The sequence below is a fragment of the Stomoxys calcitrans genome, chromosome 1, assembly GCF_963082655.1.
Source record: "Stomoxys calcitrans chromosome 1, idStoCalc2.1, whole genome shotgun sequence".
Lineage (NCBI taxonomy): Eukaryota > Metazoa > Arthropoda > Insecta > Diptera > Muscidae > Stomoxys > Stomoxys calcitrans.
Window position 1 is genome coordinate 151,873,408 of NC_081552.1, and position 13,259 is coordinate 151,886,666.

At 41.2% G+C, this 13,259-nt stretch overlaps 1 protein-coding gene across 2 annotated transcripts in view; it reads left to right on the forward strand.

Moving 5' to 3' along the window:
* LOC106084005 (homeodomain-interacting protein kinase 2) overlaps positions 1-12,961 on the forward strand; it is a 234,983-nt gene extending 222,022 nt beyond the window's left edge. For both annotated transcript variants that reach the window (XM_013247385.2, XM_013247389.2), the window contains exons 12-16: positions 4,259-4,477; positions 5,357-5,950; positions 6,029-6,351; positions 9,488-9,649; positions 9,879-12,961. In XM_013247385.2, coding sequence (XP_013102839.2) covers positions 4,259-4,477; positions 5,357-5,950; positions 6,029-6,351; positions 9,488-9,628 — 1,277 coding nt within the window. In that variant the 3' untranslated portion in view covers positions 9,629-9,649; positions 9,879-12,961. The remainder of the gene's footprint in view (positions 1-4,258; positions 4,478-5,356; positions 5,951-6,028; positions 6,352-9,487; positions 9,650-9,878) is intronic.
* Positions 12,962-13,259: the final 298 nt, after the last annotated feature.

Consider the following 13,259-nt stretch of genomic DNA (forward strand, 5'->3'; position numbering starts at 1 on the left):
TTGCCATTTTTCTCACCACGAACAGAGTACTACTTTTACGCCTATTTTCAGGCAACGTTCCGCCGACGTTTTTTTTATTGGGTTGCCCAAAAAGTAATTGCGGATTTTTCATATAGTCGGCGCTGACAAATTTTTTCACAGCTTGTGACTCTGTAATTGCATTCTTTCTTCTGTCAGTTATCAGCTGTTACTTTTAGCTTGCTTTAGAAAAAAAGTGTAAAAAAAGTATATTTGATTAAAATTCATTCTAAGTTTTATTAAAAATGCATTTACTTTCTTTTAAAAAATCCGCAATTACTTTTTGGGCGACCCAATATATGGAGTTAGACAGCATTCCGCTTGAAAAGCTGAACAGAATGCTCAGCTTTAGGGTCGACTATGGATTGCAAGTCGACTACAGTTGAGTTGCCAGGAGACAAAACCACGAAGTAAAAATTAATATAAAGTTGGAAATTGTTGTCAATTTAATAGCGGTATTTTTAAAGTTCAGCAACTAAGAAATTTGTAAAAAAGTTCGTAATTCAATAAAAAAAATAAAAATTTTCTGTAACGAATTTGGCCGTTGGCAATGCAACTGAAGTGGGGTTGCCATGCATAATCGACCCATTAAATTTTCGATTCAGAATATCAACTTTTTCCCTGGGAAATATTTCTCTTTTTCGAAGTTTGTTTAGAATAAGGGACAAGAAAGCAGTTAACAACTGCCAGGAAATTGTTATTCAGAATAGGGGAAAAGGAAGTAGGGCAAAACTCCCCGAGAATTGTTATTCAGAATAGGGCTGATGGCATTCTATTATAAAAAACTCAAAGTGTGTTGGCTTGTCTGTCTGTTTGTTAATTTGTCCCGATTAGACTCGAAAACGGCTGAACCCATTTTCTTGAAATTGTCACGGATTGTGTGGGATGGTCTGGAAGGAATAATAGACTATTCAATTTGTTGATATCGGAAGAGGCGGACCCTCCCCTTACCCTAAAAGCACCATCCAGAAATAAAAGTAGACCGATAAACCGATCGGGACAGTATGTGACTCAAATGAAATATATTCGAGAGTAGAGTACTAACATGATATTTAAAATTGGGCCCAGATACCTAGGGGGCCGCCCCGACCCCAAAACCCCCTCAAATAGGCACATTGGACAATAATGACAATATAGGACTCAAATGAAAGGTATTAGGGAGTAGATTATGAATATGGTCTGGAAGAAGCAGTAGGCTATTGAATTTGTTGATATCTTAAGGGGGCGAACCCTCCCCATTACCGCAAAAACACCACCCAAATATAAAAGTGGACCGTTCGGGACTATGTGGGACTAAAATGGAGGGCATTCGGGAGAAGGGTATTAATTTGTTAATAAACATTGGGTCCAGACACCTAGGGGACCGCCCAGGTTCAAAACCCCTTCAAATAGGCATATTGGACGACAATGACAATATAAGACTCAAATGAAAGGTATTAGGTCGTAGGAATAATAGACTATAAAATTTTTTTGATATCGAGAGGGGGCGGATCCTCCACCATACCCTAAAAACACCGCCCAAAAATAAAAGTAGACCGATCGGGACAAATGGAACTCAAATGAAAGGTTTTCAGGAGTAGAGTATTAATTTGATGATAAACTTTACAAAAGGGGCCACGGGGGACGATAATGAGAATATAAGACGCAAATGAAATGTATTAGGGAGTAGATTACGAATAGGATCCGGAAGGAGCAATAGGCTATAGAATTTGTTGATATCGAAAGGGGGAAGTCATGACAATATGGGACTCCAAAACTTATTTTACTTACTGACTTACTTAAATTGGCTATGACAGAATATTTGTTCCACTAGCCGAACGTAGAATAGCACCGTGTTTTCCTTCAAAAGACTTCTTTGCTGGAGCTTCTTCATCCATTCTAACAACATGACCTGGCCAACGCAGCCGTTGTATTTTGATGCGTGTAACTATGCTATCGTCGTCATACAGCTCGTGGTTCATACGTTGCCTATATTCTCCATTAACGCAAACTGGTCCATATATTTTACGAAGAATCTTTCTCTCAAATACTCCAAGCACTGCCTCATCTGCTTTCACAAGTACCCATGCTTCAGAACCATATAACAGCACGGGTAGTATCAGTGTCTTCTAAAGTGTAATCTTCGTCTGTCAAGAGGTGGCCTTGTGTCTAAACTGCTTACCTAATCCAAAGTAGCATCTGTTTGCCAGTATTATTCTTTGCTTAATCTCAAAACTGGTGTCATTCGTTTCGGTTACGGCGGTGCCGAGGTAGCTTAAGTTACTGACTGTCTCAAACGTGGTGGTGATATCACACGATTGGCTGTCTCCTTGTCTGAAACCTCGTGTGGTATTAAATGGTTCGGAGAGATTCTTTCCTATTCTTACTGAGGAACGCGTATCCGCAAGTGTCATTCTGCAGAGTCTTATTAATTTGGCAGGGATACCAAACTCAGACAAGGCTTGAAATACCTTGGAATGTAAAGGGGTATCGATGGCGGCTTTGTAGTCAACAAAGAGGTGGTAGGTGTTGATTTGTCCTTCTCTGACCTTTTCCAGGATTTGGTGCAGTGTTAATATCTGGTCCAGGGTGCATTTTTCAGGTCTAAAGCCGCATTGATAGAGCCCAATAATCTCATTGACTTTAGGTTTTAATCTTTCACACAGTACGCTCGAGAGTATCTTGTATGCGATGGGGAGGAGACTTATTCCTCTGTAGTTGGCACATTCCGTCTTGTCTCCTTTCTTGTGTACGGGACATTGTATGCTGAGGTTAAAATCATCGTGTATGCGTCCTTCTAGTCAGATTGCGCAGATAAGCTGATGCATACGCCTTATCAGCGTGTCGCCTCCGGTTTTAAATAGTTCACCGGGTTATTCGTCGGCTTGCCTTGTTGTTCTTTAGTCGGGTCACTGCTACTTGGACCTCACTGTGACCACCGGAGTAAAGCTGGAGACAAGGTGTTTCAGTCTCCGACTAACCACAAATTCATGCCTCGTACAGTTCGTCACCGTTTGGTGTTGTAGTGACGCCATTCCGTAGGCGCATGGGCACAAATAAGGCTGATGTTGAAGAATTTGGCTTTTATGCGGATTGTGGCTAGCCCCTCATCCACCGGAGTAAAGCTGGAGACAAGGTGTTTCAGTCTCCGACTAACCACAAATTCATGCCTCGTACAGTTCGTCACCGTTTGGTGTTGTAGTGACGCCATTCCCAGTCCATCGCACTTCCTGTAAAGCGGTAATATCTGCCTTGTACTTCTCTACTACATTCGCCAGCGCGTATACTGCACCTTCTCTATAAAGAGTGCGGACATTCCAGGTGCAGATCCGCAAATCATGGTCCTTTTTCGTTTGCGTGGGTCGTCAACGTTGGCGGGTGGGGGTCTGTTTTTACTATTCCTTTGTTTTTCATAGTAGTTCTCATAGTTTTTCGGGGGCGGGTTACTAGCCCAGCGCCCCAACCGCATGGGTTTTGTTGAATTGCACATGTATCCCTCGTTGTGGCGAGCCGCTCGCTTCAAGATCCGATGCTCTCCTCCAGCCGCCCCTAACCTGGGAACAGACGATGATGTTGGCCATTGGTTATTTGAAGGCGCCAATAACTCGCCTTGTCATCTCGAGTCTCATTGGCACTCAGTATTTAATTAAGGGACTCCAAAACACCTTCCCAAATGGGAATATTTGACAATCATGGCTATATAGGGTACAAATAAAGGGTATAGTTGTTGTTGTTGTTGTTATTGTTGTAGCAGTATGTCATACACTAAGGCGTCAGCCCTTGCCGTTGAAAGACCCCATCGGGCCAATGCGGTACGTACAATCGGCTGCCATGGGATTGAAGGGTATAGTAGATACACAAATTGTTCCGGGCAGATACATATGGTATTAACATGGCGCAGCGGAACGGGTCAGGTTCAGTTTAATATAAAGATGGGCGGAAAGTATCACCAAAATTCCAGATTGACATGTGAGTCAGGGGATTAAATCGAGTCCAGGCATGTGTTGACTTTTATGGCAATAGGAATACCCGATCTTTTAGCTAACCATTGACGCATTAATGCCTTACATTAAAAAAATTGTATTCGAAAAACTACCATTCAAAATCAACAATACCCAAGCTTTCGGTGGGTATTTAATTGGGGGCTTTCTTGCTCAACGCCCTTTAATGTTTCATATGATATTTTAAACCTGGTCTAGCATTCGTACATCGTGCTATTTCTTAATCTTATTCCCTCATATTTTGTCCTTCGCTCCAACAGCAACTAATGCAAATCCAAATAAATTTCAACAATATCAACAAGCGATGAACATTACACATCCGTCACAGTCGCAGCAGCAGCAGCAGCAGCATCAACAACAACCGCAGCAGCAGCAGCAGCAGCAACAATTACAACAACAAACGCAACACCATCATCAATCGCAGCAACATCAAATGCCACAAAATGTTGCTGCCACTAAGAGTGCGGCGAATAATTCAAGTAATGCTTCCTCCAATACTAGTGCTAGCAATAGCAATCCACATAGTAGTAGCCAACACCACAGTAATAGTAACAATAACAGTAGCAATCATGGCCACCATACTAATGCAGGCAACATTAGCTTTGATCATAGCAAAACAAATTTGAATAGCAACAAAGCCTCTTCGAGCGCTGTTGCCTCTGGCAGCAATCATTTTTCGTCCAACACAAAGTCCTCATCGTCCAATAACAATAACAATACCAATATCAATAATAACAATAACAGTAGTAGTAGCACTGAATTCACCGTTGGCGGAAGTGGAACCGGATGTGGGTCGGGATTTGCTAGTTTCTCAGAGCCTGCTTGTCATAATCCACACAGTCACCATAGCAATCAGCTACAACCGCAACTGAATTCTTCAAATAGTGAAGCGAAGCATCCGTTAACATGTGGTGGCATTTTACACTCCTCCTCTTCCAATACCAAATCTGTTTCCACTTCCATTCAACACAATTCTCAATCTCATAATCATAAGCACTCGACCTCGAGTCTCTTGTACGGTGGTGGTGGTGGCGGCGGTAGCAGTAGCAATCATAGTATTGTTGCTTCTTCATCGTCTTCATCGTCATGTGCACCCAATGCGGCATCCTCCAATACCAATTTCTCAATATCCTCTAACCTATTTGCCACATCCTCTTCCTCCTCCTCATCGCAACAACAAACACAACATAATCAATCTCACAACAATCCTTCCAACACTTCCTTTTCCTTTTCCAATTCCAACTCCAACTCCACGACATCATCGTCATCGTCATCATCATCATCATCATCATTATCAATAACCAACCACCATCGTTCCAACAAACATGTACAACTAGTAATCCCATGCGTTACCGTAGGTGACAATGACCACGAAGAGATGCGTAGACGCAATCCCAATAATGGAGGCAACAGCAGCAGCAGTGGCACGAACTCCCTCCATGCAGGGAGCAATAGCCCCAAACAGCACCAAAATCATCACCAACATCAGCAGCCAACGCCTACTTATCCGGCAACAACTAGTGTCAAATACGAGCCTGGCCAATCGCAGAAAAAACGCATTCTGGCTATGGCGCAGAACGAATGCTACATGCCGTCGTCACACTCTAGCACCAACAGCAGTTCCCAGACTCAATCTCAATCTACCAACAGTTTACCGCATCTTCCCACCAAACAGGAACCGGTCGAATTCTACGAATATCCACCACAACAACAACAGCAAATGGAAAATAAACGTTCCTCGTGGGCTGCTACCTCGTGCGGTAGTTCCTCGCAACACCAGTCATCGGCTGTTCCTCCCTTGGCGCATCATAAGCGAGAGGCGCCATCGGCAGCACCGCCTTCTTCAGCTGGTGCTTATGTTCAACAGCCTTCATCATCGGGTGCGTCGGGCGTTCATCCGCCAATGGCCCATTCGAAGAGTTCATCATCGTCATCGTCTACAGCTGCTAAAGGTAAGAAACGTCGAGATAATTTGCTTTGCAATAACAGCGACCCATGTTCATCCATTATTATCGATTTCGTTTAAGCAGCAGCCGCCGTTGGTCCCCCATCATGGGGTGCTGCTCAAGTGTATCGACAGCCTTCGCAATCTTCTCAATTGCAGCAGCAACAATCGTCTGGTGGAAACCAATCACAGTCGCATCAGACCAACAACACAACGCCGATAGGAAGTTCCCCATCTTCGGTAGCCGCAGCAGCAGCGATTTTACAACAAGATATTTATGCTGCCGCAGCTGTCCAGGGTGATATGTATCGTCGTCCGACTGTATTTGTTTCACAAGCAGCTCCAACATATGCCTATAACCGAGCAGTGGTCGCTCCGCCACCAGCCCATAACAGTTCGAGCCGTCAGGTAAGCAGCAGCTCTCTTTATTTTTAGCATTACATAGAATATTTTTGTTAAAAAAAGTAAATCAAATGCAAATCTGCCCATGAACATTCCGTTAAGAAAAAGGGGCAAACATCTCACATATCGATAAATACTGTCCTGCCAAGTTTAAGGATAGGGAATGAACGGCGTGCCACAGTGCGACGACACCTCTTTGGGAAGAAGTTTTTACATGACTCCCATGCTTGGCATAGTACTTCACAAATGTCGCCAGCATTAGAAAGGGACAACTAACGCTGAAACATTTTCTGATGTTATCGTCAGGATTCGAACCCAGGCGTCCAGCGTCATAGGCGGACATGCTATCGTTTTGGAATATATTCGGTCGTGTTGTAAGGGTTTATTCATTAAGTTTATTAATGATAATGATAATTAAACCCTACCACCGGAATTTGAATTTTCGTAGAATAGGCTCAGGATGTGCATTAGGGTGATGACTTTTTTACAACCGCATATCACTGTATCGATATTGATCAGTTTTTAGTTTAGATTAGATAAAATGTTACATTTAAGGTGATTCGATAAAACACACACACACACACACACACACACAAATGATACCGGTACTTAGGTGGAGACACAATACCAGGCATGAGCCAACAATTAAGGATTTTGTAAGTAGCACGGAATTCCTAACTTAAAAATTTCTTTTTAGAGGTTACTTTATAGTTTTTAGAGCGCACAACAAGCCCTTACTGGCTTAGGTGTATATCCATAGTGGCATGGGGTGGAATAATATCTGCACCCTCTTTTCAACCTAACCTAACCCAAATGATTTTAAAATTTGTATTTCGGCATTTTGAGCAATTTTTGGAAGCCACTGTAAGAAGTTGTATAATTGAACACATCATCATCATTTTGTTGTTGTAGCAGTGTGTTGTGGAACTCTGCGGGGTCCCAAAAAGTGCCATGTTTGCATGGCTGAGCGCGTACAATGCTTTCGATAGGTCTAGTGGCACGAGGACCGTCCTATCACATGGCCTGGTCTGATTGAAGCCACGGCAAATGTGTGCGGTGATGGCATGCAAAGCTGTTGTTGTGCTGTGCAGTCTCCGAAATCTATGTTGATGCTCGGCGAATGGAAATTCTCCTACGAGGCTCGGGAGGAGTAATGCCTCAAGCGTCTTTGCTACTGGTGAGAGAAGGGAGATCGGTCTGTACGACTCCCCCAAACTCGGGTCCTTTCCAGGCTTCAGTAGCGAGATCACTCTGCCCATTTTCCAGACATCGGGAACTCTAAGAGTGTTCAAGGACAGGTTGAGGACAGTAGTAAGGTACTCAACTCCAGGTGAATCCAGATTCTTCAACATCAATGTAGAGATTCCTTCGGGGCCCAACGCCTTAGATGATTTGGCGCCACGGATGACATTCGTAACTTCGCCCACGGTAAATTGTGATGACTGCTCATCGGCTCGGAGACCACGAATTCGGCAAATCGCTCTCCTCCCTGCACTGTCACTCTCGGGATGCACAATAAATAGACGGTTGAACAACCTGGCGCATCTCTTCGGATCAGTCACGGTTACTTCGCCAAAAGTAACTGAGGTCCTGTCATCCCGTCTACCGGGGTTCGCGAGTGGCATAACAGTGGACCACAGTTTGCCTACACCGGTGCTTAAGTTACATTGCTCCAAGTGTTCCAGGCATAAAGTCCGCCTATGTTCGTTGACTACCATGTTTATTTCCAGAGTCAGCTCTCTGATTCTGGGTTTAGTGGGGTCCATACAACGAATCCCATCGCGTTCGTCTGCGAGTACCACTGCCTGCGTCTGGATATTGGGCCGCACTTGGGGTATTTGACCGGCTGGTATAAAGCGAGCGTTAATGATGTCTCGGAATTTCCTCTCGGCAACTAGCACATCCGAGGGGGTTGGCAGTTCACTGAAGCGGCGATTGGTATACTCTCTGAGGCCAGCCCAATCGGCCTTCTTCTGATTGATAAACGTCCGGCGCTCAGAGGTTATGAAGTCGGGTGGTCGGTCGATGGTGACGATTTTGGGGAGGTGGTCTGACCCCAAAGTACCAGCCTTTAGTTGTCACATAACAAAATGTTGATCTACAACCCCATAAATTATCCAGAATCTTCCCGACATTTAGCATCCGTCTGTCGTAATGGCGCCTTTATGTATGACGCCATTTGCTTCAAATTTTGAAACTATTCATGTAAATCATTAAAAATGGGCTATGTCAGAGGTTTATATTTGAATAGCAACTATGCTATTATAAACCAGTTTTTAAGATTTCTATATCCGCCACCATAGGATGAGGGTATACTAATCTAGTCATTCATTTTGTAACATCTCGAAATATTCATCTAAGACCCCATAAAGTGCATATATTTTAGATCGTCTTGACGTTCTGAGTCGATCTAGCCAATTCCGTCCATCCGTCGTAAAGCTAGCTGCTTGAAATTTTGCACAGATACTTAATATTGATGTAGGTCGTTGGCGATTGTAAATGGGCCACATCCGTTCAGATTTAGATATAGCCCCCATTTGAACCGATCTTCCGATTTGACTTCGAGTCCCTGGAAGCCGCAATTTTTGTCCGATTTGGCTGAAATATATCATGTAGTGTTCGGTTATGTACGGTCCGAATCAGTCTATATATCTCCCGTATAAACCGATCTCCCGCTTTGACTCCTTGATCCCCTGCAAGCCACCATTTTTTGTCCGATTTGGCTAAAATTTTGCATGTAGTGCTTTGTTATGACTTCCAAAAACTGCGCCTCCCACATAAACCAATCTCCCGATTTGACTTCTTAAGCCCTTGAAAGCCGCAATTGGATTTGGCTCAAATTTTGCATGTGGTGTTCTGTTACGACCAACGACTTCCAAAAGCTGTGCCAAATGCAGTCCAAATCGGTCTATAACCTGATACAGCTCCCATGTATGACGGTCTCTGCATCATCGCTGTTCGGTTCCTAGAAGCTTTGATTTTTGCTGGTTTGACAGAAGTTTGGTATATCAAAGAGAATATAAATTATGCCCTTCAACTAAATTTAGAATCCATGGTGGTGGATTCCCAATATTCGGCCCGGCCGAACTTGGCACGCTTTTACTTGTTAAATAATTAATTTTGTTTTTTTTTCTTTTTGTAGGTTATACCATCTCATCCATTGCCCGCTCACATCCAATTTCCAACACAGTACAGCCAATTTCCTCCCCTCAGTCCAGCCCAGGTAGCCGCCAGCAAACATGCACATTACGCACCGACGAATATATGGTATGGGGGCGAATAAACACTGATTTAAACATAACGAGTGAGTCAACCGCAAATCAAATGCAATTCAAATAAATTCACAGTAGAATGGAATTTATGGTTATCTGTTTGAGGAACTGTTTAATAAATTTCTTTATTTTCTACTCCTTTCGTCGCCCTGTAAACTTCCAAACTCCCAAACGCCCAATAATGTTAACATTCAACATCCAACATCCAACCCTACCAAAATGTCCTATCCACTGTCAATACTTTTGCCATTCACCTTTTAGATCGTTCATGCATGATTGCAAGCAGCTAACATCCTTAGATACAGCTCCCAATGCCGCAAACGAGAAATCGCCATTTGGAAGTTTTGAACTAAACGACAACGAACAACAAACCCAGCACAGGCACATTGGTAATTGCAATAGGACTTCGTTGACGTTAACCACCACAACAACGGCGGCTACAACAACAGCTGCTGCGGTTGAACCATCACTATCCCCCAATGTGCAGGATATTCAAAGTTCGCATTTGAACCAGTGGTGGTTGCTAATGATGCAACAGACCATCTTTAATATACATACACAACAACAGCAGAGCTACATACCAATTATGCACAATTATTTTGCCACTGATGACAAGACAATGGCGACAACCTCATCCTCATCCACAGCAGCCTATGGTTCCGTTGTCTCGGACATCATGCAAACCTCTAGTTCGATAAACAAGCCAAGTAGTAATACCACAACCACCGCAACTACCACAGAAGAAAGGCAGTCGGGCAGTCGTCAAAACTGCCATATGGCGAAATTTGATTTCCTAACAAGTAATTTATGCCAGTTCTACAAAATCTTCAAGGAGCACAAACTGCTGCATCAGAAGCAACAGCGTGCGCGTACAAAACGTGCACGCTTGTGAAGGATTCGCTTACCCATTAAACTTTGTCATATATATATATATATATATATATATATATAGATTATTATTTTGATGTGTGTGGGTTAGCGAACCCCATTTCACATCATCATTGTCGTGGTCGTCCCCATTAGGCATGCAGGAAAAAAAAACAACAATTTTTTTACAATTAAGAATCATTTTAACGACAACAGCAACAATTATTATTACAAATATTTTATTAATTATTGTGTTAAAAGATAAAAAAAAAACAACAAAAACTTAGTAAAACTTGAGAGGAAAGACATTATGAATGGTGTCTTTCCGTTATGTGTTAACGTCAACCACTACCACCTTCCTCCCTCCCTCCCTCCCCCTTCCTTCCTATCTCACCAATGCAAACACACACTTCCCTTTAACAATTATACAATATCTATATTGCTTGTAAATATTTATTCTGAATACACGTGTAGATCTAAATGAACCAACTAACCAAATCCAACCAACTAACAAAAAGAAACAAACAACAAAAGTCCCTTCATTTTGTAGGGGCAACAAATCACTTTTTTTATATGTAGAATTTAAGCTGAAAAACAAAACAAAACAAAAAAGAAACAAACAAAAACACAAAATATCGAAGAAAAGCTTAATTGATTTTCTAAACTGGATCAACGTTTATAGGAAGGAGAAAGTTAAATCCACATTTACACTTGAATGGTGTAATCTTTAGTCTTTAGCCCCTCTATCCCCATAAGGGCTACCAAATGGTCAAATGAGAATATTTAAACTCTAAATGCAATAATTTTGGCTTTCTAGCGAAAAGGAACTGTAATTTCCGAAATGTTAGCATTAAGCCCATTTAGATTCTCTCCAGTTGCATGCCTATATACCTCGTTTTAATCTTTTTATTTCTTATTTTATATGCCTATTTATGATTGGCTTTTTTTATGTGTTCTGGAGTGGGATAGTTTATTTTTATACTTATACTAGGTCATATAATTTTACAAAATCATGACATCAGTTTCATATACTAAACAACATTTCAATTCAAAATGCTGAGAATTTCATGATGTTGACTTAAAGCTTCCATTTTATTTGGATCTTGAGAAATTTAAACTAAAATCACTGTAGGCTGTTTTCTATTCTCTTGCCTAAAGGTGAGTCACCCTTTTAAAGTGAGGCAAGGGTTAATAGCAACTTTTGCCGCGATGAAATCTTTTATTGTTGGTGTCGTGTGGTCAATTAATTTTAAATGAAAAGTCATTTCACATTGTTTTTGGCAATGTGCTAAGGAATGGAAAATACCTGTTCGCAATTACAGGCAAAATTTCATTTATTTTGTTGTTATTGATCAACCATCGCCCATCTGGCCTTTACATTGATAGATTGCAAACCATACAAATGTTTGGTCTCAGCTATATATTTAACTGAGAAAAATCTCAGTTAGTTAAAACTTCGAGCTGCTCTATAGCACAACTGAAATAGAAATTGTTATTATTTTACCCAATTGATAGCGATGGTGATGGTGTTTGCCAGCGTGGCAGCGAGAAAAATAAACCAATCAAATTAAGAATTGAAGCTAGAAAATTGTTCTTAAAATTTGATTGTAGATATATCGCCGTTCGCTCCTATAGTTTTCTACAAGTGTTGCACACCTATGGCCCAATTTCAATTTGTTTATCATTTTTTGTTTGTTGCTTTATGTGCAATATCTCCTCAACAGCCTAGAGCTAGTCTATCCAATTCACAGTGAAAATACTTGACAATAGGTCTGCTGCCGCCTGTTCCAATGGCGATAGCCCTTCACCTGTGTTCTTAAGGTTCTTTATATTGCGTCATTTTGAAACTTTTCTCTGGAAAGTACTACTTTAAAATTTAAAAATCAATTTGCCACTTGGTAAATATTGGGACCACTCTGGATAGATTAAACCCCAATAATATTTTCTCCCCTTGCAAACTTCTTAGTGAATGTTTTAAAGACTTGCTCGCCGCCTTAGTGTTTCTTTCCGGAAATTACAGTTCCGCAAATGCAATAGAAGCATTTTTTGTTAAGGCTATATGGAATATTTTTAAAGTGTTGGCGTTTCAAAATTCCTTATCTATAAGAGATAATTTAAAACGCGACCAACTCTGTTTTTTTTTTATATATCGAAGTATAGTAAGTGTATTACGCTGAATGCAAGAATATGAGTAATTACAATGTAAGCATTCGCTTTACACACACAATCCACACTTGTATTCTCATTCACTCATAGAAGAAACAAGACACTCACACACACACACACACACACAATATTCCAAACTGATAGACTCCACTTCCTTAAAACAATACAAACTAGAGTTAAGGGTACCTTATGAGCAAAAAAAAAAAAAAATAAATAAATAAAAAATGTGTTTTTGAATAACTAAAGCAGAAAATCCAAAAATATTTGTGTATAGAAAAAAAAACTTGATGGCAATTGCACACAAACACACACACACACACAAAGTGTTAAGCAAGAAAAGGTTAAACTAAAACGAAAACGAAAACTTGCTTCTAATTGGAAATGCTTTTCTTGTGTGTTTTGTAACACAAGTGTAGAGAAAAGCACTTGCTAAAAAATAACAACAAAATTTCTAATCCCCCTCTCTCTCCCCCCCCCCCCCCCCACCACTCAATGTTTCTACAAATCTTAGGACTTTTATAAATATTTCTTGTAAGAAGCTTCTTGAAAAACAAAAACAAAATATTAATTGTGTTCCGTTCTTGAGACAAATTCAGACTTTATTTTTTT